Source organism: Lepidochelys kempii, chromosome 6 (assembly GCF_965140265.1).
Source record: "Lepidochelys kempii isolate rLepKem1 chromosome 6, rLepKem1.hap2, whole genome shotgun sequence".
NCBI lineage: Eukaryota > Metazoa > Chordata > Testudines > Cheloniidae > Lepidochelys > Lepidochelys kempii.
The window spans coordinates 22,425,327-22,447,453 of record NC_133261.1 but is presented as its reverse complement, the minus strand read 5'-3'; the positions used below and the strand labels follow the sequence as shown (position 1 = coordinate 22,447,453).

General features: G+C 44.2%; 1 protein-coding gene across 2 annotated transcripts in view; it reads right to left on the bottom strand.

Annotated features, from left to right (window-relative positions):
- LOC140912546 (uncharacterized) overlaps positions 1 to 22,127 on the bottom strand; it is a 178,145-nt gene that overhangs the window by 29,416 nt on the left and 126,602 nt on the right. The window contains exons 2-3 of one of the 2 annotated variants that reach the window (XM_073347096.1): positions 7,264 to 7,462; positions 1,411 to 1,518 (exon numbers count right to left, since the gene is read on the bottom strand). In XM_073347096.1, coding sequence (XP_073203197.1) covers positions 1,411 to 1,518 — 108 coding nt within the window. In that variant the 5' untranslated portion in view covers positions 7,264 to 7,462. The remainder of the gene's footprint in view (positions 1 to 1,410; positions 1,519 to 7,263; positions 7,463 to 22,127) is intronic. The other variant, XM_073347095.1, reaches the window with a different exon arrangement.

Genomic DNA, 22,127 nt, shown 5'->3' with positions numbered 1-22,127 from the left:
TAATGGGTGAGGGTAGTGGGACAATCACGGAAGTGCCATAAGGGCGGCTGCGGGGGGTGATTAGGAAGCAAGAACAATTATTGACCTAGTGCTCCCATGAACTGCATGCAGAAAAGGATGCTGGAAAGTAGCCACTATGTTTCTTGTTAAAATGTTTTTATTACAATCAAACTCAATAAGCCCTCTTGTTCAATTTCTTGTTTAACATACACAGATATTGTTTAGTTCATGCCAAAAAATCCTCAAAAGATCTAGCTTTGTAAAGAGATTTAATGGGAGGCAACAGAATCAAGACTTTTCTCCTATTTATAAAGGAAATCCTGTAAACTGAATAATTTTTAATAGACTATTTCAATAGGATATTTCTATATAAAAGGGCCGAGGGTCTGAAAATAAGAGACACTGGTCATTTCAACCTGAGCTGCAATGATGCTGCCGGCAAAACCAAATTTCAGTGAAATGAGGGAGTGGGGGAAGGGGGGGATGTTTCATAACCCAGAACTCTTTAATACACAAATCCTTAAATGAATTCTCAGCTATGTGATTTTCCCTGGACTTTAATTGGGTCATGCTGCTAAAATCCTTTTCCATATTGGTTTGAAAATTCATCCATCAAACTCAGCTGTGCAATGAAAATATAAGAGCAAAAACTGTAGTGAAGAGAGATTTTGGCTGTCTCAGTTTTTGGCGGACTTGGGACACTTTAAAAAGGAGCCAGAAAATGCTGAGCACCTACTCTTTAAGCTATCTCAAGTTCGACGTCCCACTCCCCCAGACAAACCCAACACACCCAAAAACTTGTGGTCACTTTTGAAAACATTGGCCACTATCTTCAGTGACCAGTTTCAATCAGATACAGCAACATCTAAAACATCTGTTGGCAGAATCCCAGTAGTACAGTTTGAAGCAACCAATATGCCAGAAAGAGCTTCTGGATTTAGGGTCCTATTGACACAGTGGGGTGGAGGGTACAAATGGACAAAAAGAGTCAATCCTCTTTTTATTTTCAGTCTGTATTCTTACTTGTAGCACCTCTGAATGTAGAGGAAGAAAGGCTTATGGGACTGTCTCCCAGATCAGTGGTGATAAAGAGAGACAGAACACAGTGAAAGGAGCAGTGATTCACTCCTTCACCTATTTCACTAGTGGGAACCAAAAGTTAACATCTGCTGAATGGTATTCACTACACCACTGCCTACTGGGGAAGGGACACAGACGGTATTCTGTCTCCCTCTCCAAAACCCCTCCATCAAGAGATCACCCATCCATCCATCATCTCCCACCTTCTGATGGCTCAGGCTGCAAGAGTGCGGGTCTAACTTATCATGATGTACCGGAATCCCAGCAGACTGGCCACAGGTTTATCCACACACACATCCCCTTGTGACCACTGCTATGAAGGCACCATACCTCATACTTTCCTTCATTCTCAGTCTTCACCTTCTCGATGTCCAGCAGGAGTGACCAGACCTGGCCTCGCACCTGCAGGGGGATCCCTTTGTAAACCCTGCGGAACATCTGCAGATTAAATGGAAAACAGGATAACGTTAATGCGACAAGCCTCCAAGACAGATGTATTTCAAGCACAGAAGCCTCCTGAGTGGAGCATCTCGAGGAGACCATCGACATGGCAGTGAATGATTTGGTAATTAAATGACCCCCTCTTACAGTCTCAGCCATTGTTAATTCCCTCTATGAGGTCAATTCAATCCAAGACAGAGCAGGAGCACTCACATGCTGTAAGAGTGTGGGGATCTTCACTGAGACTCTCCTCTGCAGACAGAGATACTGTCCTTCCAGAGGCAGCATGGTACATCTGGAAGGGACCAGACCCCAACATCCACACATGCATCTTCCCCATTCTGCATGGAAGAGAGCTTGGGGACTTTGGCAGCAGTACCCCACCCCTCCCCGTCAACGCCGCAGGGAGCGGTCTGCACAGGGCAGACTGGGCCCAATGAATACTGGGCTCCCGCTGGGGAGCTTCATGGAGTGCATCTGCATTGAAGCTATGCTGTCAGGGAGGAGATGATGCTGCAGGGGAAGGAAGAAGGTTGAGAGGCTCAGCACAAATGGCCCAGAGTATGTGTGATACTCCCCAGGGATTCCCAGCGTTGTGAAGCACCTCACAACACTTGCCCCTAGTGTGAAGCAGTCTGCTCTGTGCCTGCCAGGGCTGAAACCCAGCAGCCAGTGGCCACATAATCCCTGCCTCCCAGGTCTGCACAGATGTTGCCATCTCTTGTGCAAGCTAGCAATAGGCACACGCCAAGCCCCGAGCCCTTGGAGCACTCCCTGCAGTATCCAGCTCCTGTCGCTGGACTCTCAGGGTAGATCTACACTGAAATAAAAGAGCGGCTCGCCTGGGTCAGCTGACTCAGTCTTCGGGGCTAAAAACTGCTGTGGAGACGTTTGGGCTCAGGCAACCTCCTCCCCCCACAGGATCCCAGAGCTCAGGCTCCAGCCCGAGCGTCTACACAGACATTTTACTGCCTTGCAGCCCACGCACCACGAGCCCACGTCAGCTGACCCGGGCCAACCCCGGGTGTTTAATTTTTGTGTAAACATACCCTCATAGTAATCACCAAATTCACTGTACCCAAGGGAACAGCATACACACAGCTTGACTGGCACAACTCAGGATCCGGTCCTTTATAACATCACAACACAGAGATACACTTATAACTGTTTCACTATAAATGTATGATTGAAGATTAAGATTCAAGAGATACGGTAGTAAGGATAATGGAAACAGAAATGGTTACATATCAAATTAAAAATGTAGCACACTTCCTAGAGTCTGAACTTAACTTTAACAAGCTAAAATCCTTGTCTTAAGCAGTTTCCAAACTAAAGCAATCTTCCAGCATCAGCAACCTACGTGGCTGGGATCCACCATTCACGGATGCAAAAAGGGCTGTCCTTTTTGCCCCTGGATGACAGTGCACCTCTAGACGAAAGCTGTTTCCCGTAGCTTTTTTTTCTCTTCCTGTTGACTCCCCATCCCCCGCGTTGACTCATAGAATCATAGAATATCAGGGTTGGAAGGGACCTCAGGAGGTCATCTAGTCCAACCCCCTGCTCAAAGCAGACCTATCCCCAATTAAATCATCCCAGCCAGGGCTTTGTCAAGCCTGACCTTAAAAACGTCTAAGGAAGGAGATTCTACCACCTCCCTAGGTAACGCATTCCAGTGTTTCACCACCCTCCTAGTAAAAAAGTTTTTCCTAATATCCAACCGAAACTTCCCCCACTGCAACTTGAGACCATTACTCCTTGTCCTGTCCTCTTCTACCACTGAGAATAGTCTAGAACCATCCTCTCTGGAACCACCTCTCAGGTAGTTGAAAGCAGCTATCAAATCCCCCCTCATTCTTCTCTTCTGCAGACTAAACAATCCCAGTTCCCTCAGCCTCTCCTCATAAGTCATGTGTTCCAGACCCCTAATCATTTTTGTTGCCCTTCGCTGGACTCTCTCCAATTTATCCACATCCTTCTTGTAGTGTGGGGCCCAAAACTGGAGACAGTACTCCAGATGAGGCCTCACCAATGTCAAATAGAGGGGAACGATCACGTCCCTCGATCTGCTCGCTATGCCCCTACTTATACATCCCAAAATGCCATTGGCCTTCTTGGCAACAAGGGCACACTGCTGACTCATATCCAGCTTCTCGTCCACTGTCACCCCTAGGTCCTTTTCCGCAGAAGTGCTGCCTAGCCATTCGGTCCCTAGTCTGTAGCTGTGCATTGGGTTCTTCCGTCCTAAGTGCAGGACCCTGCACTTATCCTTATTGAACCTCATCAGATTTCTTTTGGCCCAATCCTCCAATTTGTCTAGGTCCCTGTGTATCCTATCCCTGCCCTCCAGCGTATCTACCACTCCTCCCAGTTTAGTATCATCTGCAAAATTGCTGAGAGTGCAATCCACACCATCCTCCAGATCATTTATGAAGATATTGAAGAAAACCGGCCTCATGTCAACAGCACTTCCATTCTTTTGGCTTACAATGCTTAATCTACATATGAATCTAGGCAGACAGGTGAGTATACAGGCCTTTGTCTGACCCAAAACCTGTTTGTCAGTTCTGTCTTGGACAGAGTTTTTAAAACATGTATTTAGCACATACAACTTCTGAAATATCACCCGTACACACAACACACGATGATGAGGATCAGCATGCTTCTGGCTTTCATTTAAGATCTCACACAACATGCTTTATAGAGAAGTACTATGATAGCAATGTGTTGGGTGTAGCGAGTTTGTCAGGACTGTTAGGCATTGCTGACAGAGTAGTGAACCCTTTGCCAGCTGGCATCAATGAGCCTGTGTCCCATCGTCATCCAGGTTTGGGTGAAAGATTTTTCCATGGGAGAAAGGGGGACACCACCACACTCCCTAATTGGACTATCCTGGGCTGTCAGGGAATCTCCACGGACACAAATGATCTGTTCCTGTGGCTTAGGGTGACCGTACACCCCGTTTTGGCTGGGACAGTCTGTTTTTTAAGCCCTGTCCCGGCCATCCCGACTTTTTGGCAAAAGTGGACATCTGTCCCAAACGGGACCCAGCCCCGTGCAGGGGAGGGAGAGGACTCAGGCAAGCAGCACGGGACAGCCCCGTGCACGGGATAAGGGGGGCCAATAGGCCATAAAATGTCCCTTTTCACCCTAACATTTCCCAGAGTGGAAGAAAATTAGCCTGCTCGAAAATAATAGCCCATGATTAAACCTGGAGCTGGATAGAGTAATGACATCTTGCTTAAAATCAGGGCCTCCTACTACATCTCAAATGGGATGGAGATCTGACTGCACCTGTGCAGCTCCTACTGTTGTTTTAATTCTTGTTCAGTATTCACATACCAAAGATGTGATCTTGCAAATGCTTGTTGCCAGGTGTGGTGCTTGCGTACTGCGAGTGGGCCCATTGAAGCCAAAGGGACTATTTGCAGTAGTAAGCTTTCTGCCCAGTTGTAAGCATTTGTAGCCCGCACCTCGGGCTAGCCTACACGTTTTCCCTTTGGGAAATATGATCACCTTACTGCGGCTTTAAAACATGGGAGAATGATCTGGGCTAATATTCTGATTACTACTACTGGGAAGGAAGTAAAATACTCCATATGATACTCCTAATATTAGAAAAACAAAAGTGCACGCTTGGTTGTTTTTTTGCAATGTGTTTGTGTCTAGTCTCTTCCATTTTTCCCCTCGTCAGGTCAGTTTCTTTCTTGATGAAAAGCTCTTTAATCATCAATGGCAAAAAAAAAAAAGAAAAATTTTAAAAAGTTTCATCCCTTCTATCAAACATGAATGTTTTAAAAAAAATTCAAGATGTTTTTGTGACACTAGCAGGCCAGATGCCAGCTCTTGCCTAGGCTACTGGCATTAGCTAAGAACTGACAAACTCGTAGCTGGACACCAGTCCAGTTCACCTGTATGTTAGTTTTGCTCAAAATAGCTATTAGTCTGATAAGAACGTCAGTGTTTAGACTCTATGAAATGCTTGTAAGTTGCTGCATGCATTAATCTCACTTGTAACGTCTACATTCCATGCTGTAAGGAAATATGTAAGTTTTTCTTTACAACTTTGAAAATGTTTGCTCTGAACTTGTGAACCCTTACATGGGAATCCTCCCCACTGCCCATCCAGGAGGGCTATCAAGAAACATCATCATAGAAAGGATTAGTTAATGACTATCGCAACCATGGAGCAGTACATGCAGAAGGCTTCATCCCATCACTTTGAATGCTTGACGATGGAAATTAAAATAGCATATGTGAAAATTTTTCATCTCTTTGCTGTTTGAACTCTCACAGAGCCAGAGAAATCAAACTGGAGCCAGAAATCCCCAAGGGTTACCTGGTTTCTGCCCTGACACACTCTTTCAATTGACAGATCACTACAACTCTGTCACTCCTAGGATTTAGATGGTAACTCATTTGTGCGTATATGTTTGCTTGCTTTAATCTGTAAATAAACACTCCTATTCCTTTTTCTAGTTAATAAATCTTAAAATAGTTGATTACAGGATTGGCTACTGGCATTGTCTTTGGTGTAAGATCCAGACTACCAATTGATCTGGGTAAATGACTGGTCTCTTTGGACTGAAAGAAACCTGAATATTGTGTGATTTTTGATGCAAGTGACCATTTATCATTTAGTCCAGTCTGCCTGCATGGCAAGATAGATTGGAGAGTCTAATGGGACTGTGTCTCCATGGTGCAACTGTTGTAGAAATGCAGGCATTCGCATTTGTTACTGCTTTGGTGAAATCTAATTATAGAACATACCACCACTTTGGGGTGCCTGCCCTGTTTCTGACAATCTGCCCTGGAGTAGGCATTGACGGTCACGAGCCATTCCAGACAGTACAACAGTTTTCTTCTTGTGAGTTCAACCCATCTTCCCCACAACCTTGAATGGTCTTTCAGCTGCAACATTAAAAAAACCAACAAATAATCCCACCACCTGTGACTAACGAGGCAATGATTTTGGCATAGAAATTTTTAATAAATTTCACAGTAGAGATGCGGGGACAAATGACAAGGCATGGAAAAGAGGGTCGGGTTGGGGAGTGAGCCCACCCCACACTTACTCCAGTGTCAGCTCCTCTTCCACAGGGCTGGTCCTAGCTCCCTGCTCCAAGTATCGTGACCTGGCCATGTGGTCACGACGCACTCAGGTCTGGCATGCCCAACCCTCCGTCAGGTCACAACACCCAGAACAGGGAGCTGAGCCCAGCCCTGCAGGACAGGAGCCGTCACTGCAGGGTGAGCTTGTCATGGACTACATTCAAATTCATGATTATCATGAACACTGTGACATCTGTCCCAAAATCGGAGCCTTAGTTATTAAGGACCCCGTGGCGCTTTAAATTGGCCTGGGTGCTGCTCAAACGCTAACCCTGCCGTTTACATTCTGCCTACTTAAATTTCACTGGCTGTTTCCATGGGGTGTTTTCTTCACTGTTATGTAGCGTTAGTGCATGATGGCTGCTACATTGCAGTGGTGGCCTGAGCATTTAGACTCTAAGTGGCTTCAGAAAAAAGCCTGCTTTACTGTATACGCCACTGAGTTACTGACGTGCTCCTGAACACAGCTCCATTCAGTTTCCTACACTGGGTACAAAGGTTTCTATTTTCAGCTACCTATCCCAACTTATCTTACAATCAGTTTTACAAAATTATTTCCCTGCTTTGTATATTGAACGGAATCAAGTTCATGCATTTGTACATAGGCAAATAAAGTGAATATGAACGTAGTACCTATTTTATATTATCTTGCAGTTTACACGTATCAAAACACTCAAGTGACTCTGTAGGTTGATTTGTAAGGTAACGGTATAACTGTCGGTGTCCTGGGCTAGGAGGCAATGAATTCACTTTTCCATGCTGCCTTATTTCTCTACACGACTGTCGTACACAGGAGCCTTAGGCATGGACCAGGACCCCATCGTACTAGGTGCTGTACAAACAGAACAAAAAACAGTTTCTGCCACCCAAAAAGATTAGCCTATATATAAGACAAAAGACAAAGGGTGGATTCAGACAGACAGGAGTACAAGGACAATCACACCAGCATGTGGGCTAATAATAAATGTTGAGATTACACTGCCATTCTGCTGCACTCTGATAATTCCCCATTTAGTTGGGACATGATTAGAACACTGTTCCTTTCAATTAATTTCATGTGGAAGTTAGATGAGCCCATGATTCTTAACATTCATACCATGACAGAATACGATCAAGGGTGCAAATAACATCACGATGCAACATTCTTGTCTACAGTAAGCACTTCCAAAAGGCTGTCCCACTTTTGACCCTGATCCTACAAATGCTTACAACTGGGCAGAAAGCTTACTACTGCAAATAGTCCCTTTGGCTTCAATGGGCCCACTCGCAGTACGCAAGCACCACACCTGGCAACAAGCATTTGCAAGATCACATCTGTGGTATGTGAATACTGAACAAGAATTAAAACAACAGTAGGAGCTGCACAGGTGCAGTCAGATCTCCATCCCATTTGAGATGTAGTAGGAGGCCCTGATTTTAAGCAAGATGTCATTACTCTATCCAGCTCCAGGTTTAATCATGGGCTGTTATTTTCGAGCAGGCTAATTTTCTTCCACTCTGGGAAATGTTAGGGTGAAAAGGGACATTTTATGGCCTGTTGGGTGGCTAGAGTAGCATGCTGATCTCTTTTGGAGAGTGTTCCAGAGTCTCAGTCCAACTGAAGGCTCTGTTACCTGGTCTCTGGAGCAGCTGGCTGCAGAACATTGAGACCCAAACCTATTTCATGTTTGGATCTAGTTCAGGGGTGGGCAAACTTTTTGGCCCGAGGGCCACATCGGTGTTACGAACTGGTATGGAGGGCCAGGTATGGAAGGCTGTGCCCCCAAAACAGCCTGGCCCCCGCCCCCATCCGCACCCTCCCACTTCCCACCCCCTGACTGTCCCCCTTGGAGCCCCCAACCCATCCAATCCTCCCACCCCCGCTCCTTGTCCCCTGACCGCCCTCTTCCAGGACCCCCGCAACTGCCTGCCTGGGGGGGGGGGGGGGAGAGGGAAACCAGTGTGTGAGACAGGAAGAGGAAGAGAAATCTTAAGCCATAGAGATGTTGATGAAGAACCAATGAAACCAGACAGGAGTCTGGATAACTTTAGCACAAAGGAGGAGATGAAAGCCAGGAACCCCATATTGAATCAGTTAAAATTCCCTCCTGATCAATTTATTTCCAAAGAATTAGAGAGTTCGAGGCTAGCAGTGACATTTTCCTGAGGTATAATAAGCAGCTTAACTCTGCAGGGAGGAAACATTTGGCTTTGAATCTGAACATTCAGCAAATGTTATTGCTGAACTTTAATGAATTCACCAGGATTCAGTAAACAGCTTTCAACACCCCATTGGGAGTGTACCAGGTAGAAAGGGCGTAACAAACCAAGCTAAGGGCATGGCCACATTGGAAACTTAAAAACATTGTCGCAGGAGCACTCCCACGGCAGCACTTTGACGTGCGAGTGTGGTTGTGCGGGAGCGCTGGGAGACAGCTCCCCCAGAGCTCCTGGTAATCCACCTCCACCAGGGGATTAGCTCCCAGCGCTCAGAGCCTGTCTACACAAGCACTTTAAAGCGCTCAGACTTGCTGCACTCAGGGGGGTGATTTTGCACACCCCTGAGCCAGCAAGTCAGAGCACTATAAAATGTAAGTGTAGAAAAGCCCTAAGATTGTATTTAACAAACTGCCTCTGGGTTATTTACCTGATGGCTTCTTTCCTCCCACCACCCACAAAAATGAAAGTGGTAAAACCTCGAAGCCCTGGGAAAAAAGAGCAATTTCCCTTCACAATGAAACCCAAAATGAAAATGAAGACATTGTAGGAGACAATGACAATCTACACCAGGGGATGAGATGACTGGGCATAATGGGTGCAGTTAGTTGTTCTTAACCTCTTCTAGCTGCTTCCTGTTTCATAGATTCATAGATATTTAGGCCAGAAGGGACCATTATGATCATCTAGTCTGACCTCCTGCACAATGCAGGCCACAGAATTTCACCCACCACTCCTAAAAAAAGACCTCACACCTATATCTGTGCTATTGAAGTCCTCAAATTGTAGTTTGAAGACCGCAAGGAGCAGAGAATCCTCCAGCAAGTGACCCGTGCCCCATGCTACAGAGGAAGGCGAAAAACCTCCAGGGCCTTCCAATCTGCCCTGGAGGAAAATTCCTTCCCGACCCCAAATATGGCGATCAGCTAAACCCTGAGCATATGGGCAAGATTCATCAGCCAGATACTACAGAAAATTCTTTCCCGGGTAACTTGGATCTTACCCCATCTAAAAACCCATCACAGGCCATTGGGCCTATTTACCATGAATATTTAATTACCAAAACCATGTTATCCCATCATACCATCTTCTCCATAAACTTATCGAGTTTAATCTTAAAGCAAGATAGATCTTTTGCCCCCACTACTTCCCTCGGAAGGCTATTCCAAAACTTCACTCCTCTGATGGTTAGAAACCTTCGTCTAATTTCTAATCTAAATTTCCTAGTGGCCAGTTTATATCCATTTGTTCTTGTGTCCACATTGGTACTGAGTTTAAATAATTCCTCTCCCTCTCTGGTATTTATCCCTCTGATATATTTATAGAGAGCAATCATATCTCCCCTCAACCTTCTTTTAGTTAGGCTAAACAAGCCAAGCTTCCTGAGTCTCCTTTCATAAGACAAGTTTTCCATTCCTCGGATCATCCTAGTAGCCCTTCTCCGTACCTGTTCCAGTTTGAATTCATCCTTCTTAAACATGGGAGACCAGAACTGCACACAGTATTCCAGGTGAGGTCTCACCAGTGCCTTATATAACGGTACTAAAACCTCCTTATCCCTACTGGAAATACCTCTCCTGATGCATCCCAAGACGACATTAGCTTTTTTCACAGCCATATCACATTGGCAGCTCATAGTCATCCTATGATCAACCAATACTCCAAGGTCCTTTTCCTCCTCCGTTACTTCTAGTTGATGCATCCCTAGCTTATAACTAAAATTCTTGTTATTAATCCCTAAATGCATGACCTTACACTTCTCACTATTAAATTTCATCCTATTCCTATTACTCCAGTTTACAAGGTCATCCAGATCCTCCTGTAGGGTATCCCTGTCCTTCTCTAAATTAGCAATACCTCCCAGCTTTGTATCATCTGTTTCAGGGGGGAAAGGATTTTTTTGTTTAAACATCGCTATTTTGCTGTATATCTTTGCAAAAGGTTAGAAGTCCAGGCCTTTGGGAAACAATAGGGAAGCAGAGGAGCAGCTGCCTCCCATACTTAATGTTAAAAGTAGAGTGACCAGATGTCCCAATTTTATAGCGACAGTCCTGATATTCAGGGATTTTTTTTTTTCATATAGGCACCTATTACCGCTGCCCACCCCCATCCCGATTTTTCACACTTGCTACCTGGTCACCCTAGTTAAAGGAGACCTAAAGAGGAAAGAATAAAAGGGCTTATACCTTCTTTTTAGTATCTCTAGGACACTAACACCTAACGGTCCCTACTAAAATTGGGCCCCACTGCCATAGGTACTATACAGACAGACAATCCCTCCCCTGAAGAGCTTACAAGATACAAGACAAAGGGTAGGAGAAAGAAATGTCAGCTGGTAATTAAAGTATGGCGACATTAAGAGTTTGTCTACATGGAGCAGCAATGCATCCTAGAGGGAGTGACACTTCTAAAACACAGTAATATGTTATGCTTTAATTGGTCAAAGTAGACCCTGGTGGTGTGCACAGAAGGTTCCCTAGTGCACAATACTACATTAATGCACACTTGAGAACCTTTAGTCCACACCAGCAGCATCTACACATACTAATTAATGCATGATATGTTAGTGCACTTTAGAAATCACACACCCATAGGGTGCATTACCCCGTCATGTAGACAAGCCCTAAGTGACATGCTCAAGGTCAAACAGGAAGACTAGCAAAGCCAGGAACTGAACCCAAGTTTCCTGAAGTCCAGTTCAGCATTTTAACTACAAGATCATCCTTCCTTTCTAGGCTTCATGATGGATAAAGCTCTGCAACTGCTTATCACAAGTTTTTTTTTTCCCCCAATCACAAAAATATCAGATCAAGCCTAAGTTCCCCACCCTTCTGCCCCCGTTTTGCTTATGGTCTCCCTTGAAAAGCACCCAGCATTATGACGGAAGAGTGCTATCAGCCTTTATAAAAGGGTGGGGTGCTGAATCTCTAACCAAAAGGCTTTTCTTCCAGCTGTTAAGCGTTTTTGTTAATCAGGTGTCAACAAAAACAAACTAAAAATCTCTTGCCCACTTGACCCACTTTCATTTTGTCACTATCCATCATAAACCTATTAATTTGCCAGGCAAAGACAGGGTGAATAAGATGTGGATTTCTAACAGCTTCAAATATATATATAAATATATATATCAATATAAATATAAATACAATTTTTTTTTTTTTAAAATGCCTTCTTTTATCATAAGGTAGCAACCACCTTTAATGCATGAGCCAGTGCCAGGACAGCTCCTCTTCCCGTAAAATTAATGACCCATCTATAAAGGAAACATGCTCCCTCTCTCCCTCTCCTTTGTGATTATTTACTAACCTCGGCTCTGACAGCAGGAGCTGAGCTCTGAAGATCTTTGGGATCAGGGACAAAAAAAGCAGCTTCCCGTTACGAACCCCAGGAAAGAAAACTTGTTCAATTCCTTTTCACACCATAAAGCTGGTTGTTTGATTTAAACATTTAAACAGTCATTTAAAACCTGAACTTTCATGTGCAGTATATTTTGATGGATACCAGTTGTTTCTGAGTTGGTCTGACAGCAAGCAGCCTAAGGGCTTGACTACACTTTTAGCACTGCAGCAGCACAAGCTGCATAGGTGTAGATGTGCCGCTGTAGGTCTTAGCGAAGATGCTACCTGCCCCAATGGGAGACCTTCTCCTGTCAGCATAGATATTCAACCTCCCAAAGAGGCAGTAGCCACGTGGATGGGAGAAGTCCTCCCATTAACATAGCGCTGTCTCCACCGTGGATTTTCCACACCCCTGAGCGACGTAGTTCTACTGCTACCAGGCTGTAGCGTAAACCCAGCCTAACTACTCGCAAGAAGCAATCGACGGAGGGAAGAGCTGGAACCTGAAGAATAGTTACAATCCCAGAGGCAACAGCCTCAGATCCAGTCCAACTGCCACTCTTCTAAGATGTCCAGGGTTAGTTGGAATGAGTTGCGTTAGCTCTGTTAGAGTAAGCTTTCAGAGCACAGTGCAAGTTAGCCACTCACGTGAGCCCCACAGATAAAGCCCCATGCGTAGCATTAACAATTTCTCTTCATTTGCTGCAGAGAGAAAAAGCAGTGAAGAAAGGGAGTCACTTTCTTTTTTAAATGATGTTCAGAGGAGGGCAGAAAGGTTCCCCCTCCACCCACAAAAAAATAAAATAAAGAAGGGGTCTCTGCCTTTCTCTCTCTCTATCTCTCTCACACTCATAGAGATCACATAAGTCTTCACTTCTCTGTATTGCTGGAGAACGCTGTGGACAGCTGGAGAACTAGGGGGATTATGACATCCATCACTAGAAACAAACCTGAGCAACTGAGAGGGGAAGGGATTATTAGCCCAATTCTCAGTTGTTTTTGCTAATACTTCCTCCCTCATACACACACTTGGGAGGAAAAGCTCTGTTAAGAGATTCAAATTCTCCTGCCTCATCAATTAAGAGCTGAGAAAGGTTCCGAGCCAGTTCTCCAGTCCTGGGAAAAAAACCTGATTTTGCTGAAGGGCTATGATGAAACTTAACAGTCCTGCTATTTCAAAATAAAAGGGGGGAAAAAAATGAAATAGCTTTCAGGCCTCCATGGTATAGCACAAAGAAGAATAAACATAGTGGGATGTTTTTCTTCTGCAAGTCGTATTTAAGACCTTTGCCAGGTTTATTATAAAAAACACCCCCGAGCACTGCAAGTTTCACCAGTGCAGACGGTGCACCTGCCCTGGGAGCTGTGCCCCTCGTGGGAGCTGCGCCCCGCCCAGCGCTCTGCCGTGACTCCATAAGCCCCATTGAACGTTGCCTGTGTAGACTAGCCCTAAGACAGTGGTACTCAGCCTAGGTGTGCACACGGATATGGACAGCCAGGGGTTCACGTTCTTTTTTATTCCAGTTGTTGGTGTTGCTGCAGGAATCGGGGGGCCTGATTTCACCAACTGTTGGCAGAACAACACTGCAACAACCGTCTCTCTGCCAGCCCTTCCCTCCCTCTGCTGCCACCAGGATTGACAGATTATTCACTCTTGGGGGGCTCGGTCAGACACTAAAGAGCATTTGAGCATACTGGCTGGTTCATCCTGAGCAGCTTTGTCAGCCTTCGTTTTATTAAGCAGCAGTCACTGCACAGACACATCATCAGGATCAGAGAAAAAGGGAGGTGAGGCTGGTCTTTTCTGTAATGCTGATACAGACTCTGCCTAAAAACAGACCATCTGTTGGCTGAGAATCTTCCAAGGGAGTCCCCTCCCAGATAATCTGGGGCACACCCACAGCAGCTCGAGGCAGTTATGGAACAACCACACCGCATGTTCCTCTTTCCCTGCTCCCCCAGGGCCAAATCACAGTGGGTCAAAATTTATTCCTGGCATAACTCCATTTATTTTAATGGCCAGAAACTAATTATTCCACTAACTCTGTAGCACACGCAGGCTTTGGGCTCAGCCTTGCCTACACTAGAAAGTTGTACTGCTTTAACTTTATTGGTATACTTAAAGCACTACAAGCCCCTTCGTGTGGACATGGTTATATTGGTCAAAAGGTGTACAGCAGTATAGCTACATAGCAGTGACCTTTTTAAGCCACCAGCTGCACGTTTGCCATCATGTCACCTATTATGGTCTCATCCGCCACACCAGGATGTTAGGGAGGAAACATTCTGGCGAGAGGAATGGATCTCTGTTATAAAACCAGTCCCGCGTTGCCGACCCCACAATCTCCCTGCTTCGTTTTGACCTGCCCAGTCTTCAACGGTCCCTGCTGAACAGGTTCTGGACCAGGCATGGTCTCCGTGCACCCTACCACTATCGCTGGGGCCTTCGTGACAGCCCTTTGTGCAGCTGTGGTGTGACACAGACGATGACACACATTGTCGATGAATGCCTCTGACTAGGTTCAGTGGTGGCCTAGAAGAACTGCATCCCACCACTGAAGATGCCATCGCTTGGCTAGACGACTATGCACACGCAAAATAAATAATAGTATGGTGAGGGGAATAAGCTATATTAGTATAAGTCACCTTTATACCAATCTAAGAGTGTCCACACCACAGGTTATACCTGTGTAGTTATTTTAGTAAAATGAAATCATACCATGACGTTACACTCCACATCTTTATGGAAATATGATTATGCTATGGATATCGCATAAGAGATATACTTTATGAAAGATGGCTCATGTAAGGATCATTGGAAAGGTTATGATTTACTGCATGTGATTATCTGAATGTGATTATCCAATTTGTATGCCTGTATCATTTCTGTATCTGAAGCTAGGAATCTTGACCATGTATCTGTATTTCAAATGTGCTACTTTGGATGACACCCACAACTAGCCCTTCAGGTATAACAATGGAAAAGCCAGACTGCGCTGATGTCCCATCAGCAAAGACAATGTACTGTGAAAGAGCTTAGTCTTCCTGTGGATGCTCCAGACAGCCTGCAAGTAATGGCTGCTACAACCCTGCCGAGACATGTGACTGAGTCACCTGGTACTAGACCCCCACCTTGGAATGCCATTGTTTTTCCACTAGAAGACAAAGGGTTCCCGCCATACAGAAAAGCTATATAAGGCAGGGGAGTGACATCATCAGGGTTCTCCTCTACCTCCCCGCCTAAAAAACACTAGGAAACACCTGAAAAGAAGAACTGAACTGAGGGGAGAAGAGTTGAGCCAAGGGTATCTAGCCTGTGAGTAATACCACCTGAAGTTTCAAGCTACAGGCCAGTGCACCTGGCTTTCAAGAATCTCTAATCTGCCTGAAACAACATTTAGGGTGAGAAATTACTATTTGTAGACAATTTCTTTAGTGACTCAAGCTTAGTTTGCATGTTTTGTTTTATTTGCTTAGTAATCTGCTTTTTTCCATTTGCTATCCCTTTAACCACTTAAAATCTGCCTTTTATAGTTAATAAATTTGTTTTGTTTATTATTAAACCCAGTTTGTGCAATTTCTAACTGGGGGGGGGGGTTGGGGAAGGAGGTCAAAAAGCTGTGCTTATCTCTCTTCACATTGAGGAAGAGGACGAATTTTTTTGAGCTTGTGCTGTGCAAATTTTTCTATACAGCGCAAGACAATATATCTTTGGGTCTGCACTGCAAGGGAGGTGCGCACCTGAGTGCTGGGGCAAGTCCCTTAAGCTGAGTTTTCCCAGAGCTGATCTCAGTGTCTGTGTCTTTCTGCAGCTGGGTGTGGCCCTGCCTGTGCGTCTGCTAAAGGAAGCTTAAGAGCCTGGTTCAGCAAGACAGGTTAAAGGGGGTCCATGCTGGCAGAACAGGCAGGCTCACTGGCATCTCAACACATCAGGTGGCACCTTGAAGGGGGGCAACCTGTCACACATACCCTTACCTGTAACAGTTACAGGTACAAAATTTGCGCTATGAGTAAGCCTGGTACTAGGTCTCCTCTATTAGTGACAGCATGGAACCCCAAGGTCCTGCACTGAGCCTTTAACCTGAATGTGGCTTGCGGTTCTGTTTTGCTTTTAGTTTAGGAGGATACCATACTTGTTGCCCATGAAGAAATGATTAAATACATTTGAATACTTTGCCTTCAAGTTCTTACAGATCAGCGTTAAACTAGGGAATGTAAGCAAATACTCTGTTTCCTGGTCCTGCCTTGACACCACTGGATCTCTCAGATATCAAATAAAACCTTTCCCAAGTTGTCCTCTCTGCTAAGTGAGATAGGGTTCTTGAGAGGCCATTATTCAGTACTAGCTAGTGCTGCCACATGATATTTCACATCACCACATTACTGAAGAAACTCATACAAAGGTGAGAATGTTGTAGGTTCCTGGACGGTGGTTGTTTGAAAGGGTAGTGCTCAAGACATCGAGATGTTTAGAAGCTTCAGTAAAGCATGCTGGCATGAGAGGAAACTTGGTAATGGGAAACCCTTTACTGAGAACTTCTGGTGTTTCAAAGGAATCTACTGCTAGCTGAAGGATCCTAACCTGTGCTATACTTTAAAAAGGCTTCTTTTTTTTGGTCCAGTATTAGCTTGAAAGGGTCCCATTAGAGTCTAGCAATAGATTGTTTTTAGTAATGAAGCTTTGCCTGTTTCCAATTTAGAACAGGGCAATTATCTAGCCCTTGCAATGAACATTAATTTCCTCCCCCCTCCATTTTCGCTCTTAAATTACTTCTTCTCTACAGGTTATTGCTTGAGTACCCCTTCCCTTCTTTAGGCTGCAGAGTAGACAGATTCTTGACTGAGTTTTGTCTGTTTCAGTAAGACAGTCTTCCCTATTCTCTGGACTGAGGACTCTGTGGATAGTAGCAGCTGTCTGTTAGCTATGGCAAAGATTAAACAAAAAAATCACCGCACACTGAAGGTAGTCTTATTTGCACACAGGCAGCTAGAAAGCCCAACAGACTATCCAGCAAAGGAATTAAATTAAAAGGTAAATACATCCAATCCATATTTATTAACGTACTTCCACAACTCAACTGACTAAGAAAGCACTAGATTATGCATAATCTATCTTTGTAAAATGATGTGTCCCTTAGTATTTTTAAGGTGTCACAGTACCTAGGCATCCAGTGTTTTGGGATACACCTAAAGAATGGACAGCACTGTCAAAAACACTGCACTGTAGATCCATCTTGACATTTCCATACAGATAGGTATTTACCACACAGTGATCCATGCCTTTGTCATCTCTAGAATGAACTGCAGTGCACTCTACATGGGGCAACACCTTAAAATACACTCCTAAGCTGAAGCCGGTGCCGATTTCAACAACTGGCTTGTTAAACTGAGAATCTGGCTGTTCGAATATGAGAGCAGTACTCAGTGAACTGCACGTTGGCTGTCTAATGTCTTCCAAAGTGGAATTTAAGGTGTTGGGTCTGACATATTGGCCTCGCAACAGCCTGAGACCCTCCTGCCTGAGCAAGGCTGCACCTCTGTCTGTGCCATTCTGAGATCAGCCCTGGCACTTGTGCTGGAGCCACTTTGCTATACAAGAAAGGGAGCTGCTAGCAGGATGTTTTCTGTGTCTCTGGAATTCACTCTCCTCTGTCTGAAATAGCCTGAATCTACCGACCTCCCAGATTCACCACAGAGCTCACCTGTTTGAGCAGGCATTGTGGGAGAGAGCAGAGGAGGAACGTGAAGGGTGGGAGATGCGTTAGGATATGTGATGACTGGTGGTGGGTTTGTGTTTTTCTGCAGTGGTATGGAACGCAGTGGAGTGGCTGAAATGTTCCTGGGGCCTCAGTTTCGGTGATGTGATTTTGGTACTATAATTTTTAGTTAGCTGATAGGATGCACCTGGAGTCCGTATCCAAATAAATAACCATATTCCATAATTCAAGTGGAACTTTTTGCTTCTGGTCAGATTCTGATATCAAGATTGTTCAGACCTGCAGAGGCCTCCACTGTTTGCTTGTGGGGGTGTTAGGCTGCCCAAGTTCAGGTTCTTCTCCCAGAGCACCTGGCTCAGGCTCACCGGGCTCAGGGTTAAAAATTCCAGTGTAGATGGGTCTCAGAGCCCAGGTTGCAGCCCAAGACCGAACTTCTACAATACAATTTTTAGCCCTCTCGCCTGAGTCAGCTGACCTGGCTGAGACTCTGTGCCATGGGTTTTATATGGCAGGGCAGACATACCCTTAGACTGCTTGGTTAGGCTTGAAGAGAGCAAAAGTTAATTATACAATTATCAGATTGATGGCTATCTCCAGCACTCAGCCGTTTATTCCCAAGGAAACTTGAATTACCCTATACGACCCTGTCCAGCCCTAGAAATAGTTCAAGGAAATTTTATTTTGCTGTAGGAAGTTAAAAGCAGCCTGGCATTGAGCTAGGTAAACAACTAACTTATTATCCCTGATTGTGATAGCAAGAGCCCACTTCCTCCTGCCAGCCACAAACTGTTCCATGCAGTGGGATCAGTCAGATTGTGTGTAAAAAGCCAGTAGACACCTCACGACCAGAAAGGGCAACAGGGAATGGAAGCCGGTGGGTAGGGGGACTGTCAACAGCTGGCCACATAAGCTGACAATGAAATCTCACAACCAGGGTATTTACAACATGTTAACAAGTTCACAAGTCTCAAGCAGCTTAGTTGGATGCTAACTCAAAGGTGAGTTTTGCCCTGTTAAAAATAAATTCCAAGGTATATTAGGCAAGGGATGAGCGCCTTCATAGGAAGGTGATGAACAAAGAAAGGTAGAAAAATAATGTATACAGTAGGAGAGATTTAGAGGTGAAGTTACTTGTGGAGGATAGAGAAGTCTTCCAAAGCTACTTAAACTCAAACGGTTTATGCTACAAGGTTTTTTATTAGTTATTATAAAAGCAGTCAGTCAGCATGACTGATTGATTTAGTTTAGCATTACTAATCTTATTGCAAAGAGAAGGTTGGCCTTTCCACTGGCAGTTTCCCTAACAAACGGTTCCATTCGCTATACTACAGAGATCACTCAAGACAACAGGCTGCAGGGTGTCAGTGAAGTGATGAGAACAAGAGAGCATTAAAAAAGTGCATACTGTATAATAACTGCCATGGGACTGGAGCAAAAATGATAGACTGCTTTTTACAATCAGCTTAAGCAAGTGGATTTTACTTTTGATTTAGAAAAACTTTAGAGTTGATTTCATTCCAAGACATCACATTCCCACACTGGAATAGTATTATTCAGTTTCATGGTTCTCTAAGGCCAGCATCTGAACTGCTCTCAGATATCCACTGAGTCCAGCAGAAGGAATCTGTGCAACTTCTAAACTCACAATATAAATTCATGAGACCATTCAGCCCTCTGGGCCAGGCGATCTCAGCAACTTTAATCTAAAAAGCAATGCAAATGTTGTACTATCAGTGAAAGGAAATTACTGTGGATGAGGGAACAAGCAGTTCAAAGCTCTGCTTCGGAAAACAGAGCTGAGCTTTGGGTTGCATTTCCCTGCAATTTTATATTTAATATCATGCTGCATGACAGTGTCACTGTTCCAACATGCATATACGGGCAATACTGGATGTACAGGTTTCCCCATGTATAGCATATGGGATCTTTCCAAATCTCTGCCATTGGAAGCTTCTATTGGAATTGCTAGGGTGGAATGGGAGCGAAGTCAAAGATTCTTTATGTTCCTGTACGTCATCTGGCTTATCGTTTCCGCACCCCCTCACTGTTTAGCACTTAATGTGGCTCCTTCTCAAGTCAATGGGAGCAAAATGTCAGCTCTTTGGCACTGGGATAATGTCTTATCTGTCTGGAAGAACCATGAACCCTTGTGGTTCATTATAAATAATTCCATTTATTCTATTACAAGAGCTCTATGCTTTTCAGTCACTGAAATAAAGGAATGAGAGCTCAATCTCTCATTAGGAGAGGGCCAGTTTGGACCCACATTTGCTCTAACTGCTGTTAACCCAAGAAGTTATTGTAAATTGTTGACATCAGAAGTCATTAAACTGAGGTCACAGTTTGTATCAAGAACACATTTGTGTTTGTGTCAAGAACCTAATCGGGACTCATGTTAAGTTTCATGTTCTATTATAATTTTGCCCTGTTGAAACATTTGGGCCCCATCCAGTTGCGAGGTACAAAAAGATACAATACCATCTTTGCTTATGATAGAGATGCAGTAATAATTACTTAGGACAAAATACAGCATGAGCTAATGGTACAGTGGAGCAGCTGGCTACTGCGTCTCCATGAAGAAGCTGGAGTCAGATTCAGACTTGCTGGCACAGATGTGAAGGGTCTACCCACACAATCCAGTGTGACCAACAGATTGAAGCTGGATCCTATTCAGGTTTTTATAGGGCCTCATTACTGTTGTTTAATTTTATTTAATTTAAGTTAACCAAGTGACCCCCCCTTGTATTATGCCCCAAGTTTCCTTTAACTTGACCATTTAATTTGCTAACCCTTTTCTAGCCAAACTGTTATTTTAAAATATACCCTTTTTTCTCATCTGGATTTTTATTTACATGTAAAGGCCTATATTTTCATACTTATAATTGTGGGTGACCACCTTTAACCCTAGAAAGAGCCCAGATTATCCAATGGTACTGAGCACCTACCCTTTGAAAATCAGGCCCCATTAAGGTGTCTCAAATTGGGCATCAAAATAACTAGTCACTTTTGTACATGTAGGCAAAAGTATATTGCATCAGCTCTTTCCCCCTTCAACTTTAGATTCATGATAAGAGTTCATTTAAAACTGTATCGATGGGTTAATTAATTTCAATTTACAAGTACAGATGTGAAGTCTAATCCAGGGTACTCAACCTTTCCCTTCTGAGGCCCCACCAACAGGCTATAAAAACTCTAGGGCCCCACAGGGTGCCAGGGCTGGGGCCTTCGGGATTCTGCCCCAGACCCCAGCCAATCTACTGCTGGCCCTGCTTCGTGGATCCCCTGAAATCATCTCACGGACCCCTGGTTGAAAACCGCTGCTCTAAACCAAACACTGCAGTCTTTACACAGGCAAAACTTCCATTTAGGTCAGTAATAATTTTGCATTAATAAGCATTAAGAGCTGAAGGACCTGGTTCAATCCTTCTAGAATAGAGGACACTTTATCCAATATGCTACCAACCACTTAGGACTGACTTTTTAAGTTAGTGGGATTATTATGGCCACTGGAGGGCTCCCATATTTTTCCCTACTAAGGTTACCGAGTGATAGAGAATGACTAAAAGAACATTGAATTGAACACAGAAGGGCTATAAAATCTAAACAAAGTGTGTCCCTGTCCCTTTCATACTCAGATTGGCATCAATGTCAAGTCTGAAAAATCTGTTTTGTTTCTTCAATAAAATTGAGTATTTGTATGCATCTTCACTACTGATTGCTCTATAACTACAGCTCCTCTTAAAAATCATGTTGAATGTGGGATCATGTGACTCTGTTCTGATGCTTGGTAATGTCAAGGTCATCATTGTCCCACAGTCCCCCATCTATTTAGATCCTGCACAGATGGTCACAATAATGTTTGCTCTTTACCAGGATTCAAGTCCCTACTATGAGTCTCTACGAAGACTATAAAAATATACATTCTGCACGTTTCTATCGAATGAGATCACTCGAGTGAACAGTTGTGTAATTTTGTGTTTCTTCCACTGCAGAAGTAGAAAAATATATCATTTTTAGACTACCAAGTCTAGACATGTAGGAAGCGAGACTGGTGCTGGGAATCAACTATGTTCACAAATTAACTATAAAAATACTTTATCTTGGCATTCACTGTTAGGTCATAAGCAAGGGTGTTGCCTGACCTCTGCTCATTAAAGTTGAGATCTGTGGACTACATGCCTGCCCACCTCTTCACAGGCATTGTGCCAACTCATCCTACCAGTGCCTGGGAAATGCTGAAAAATTA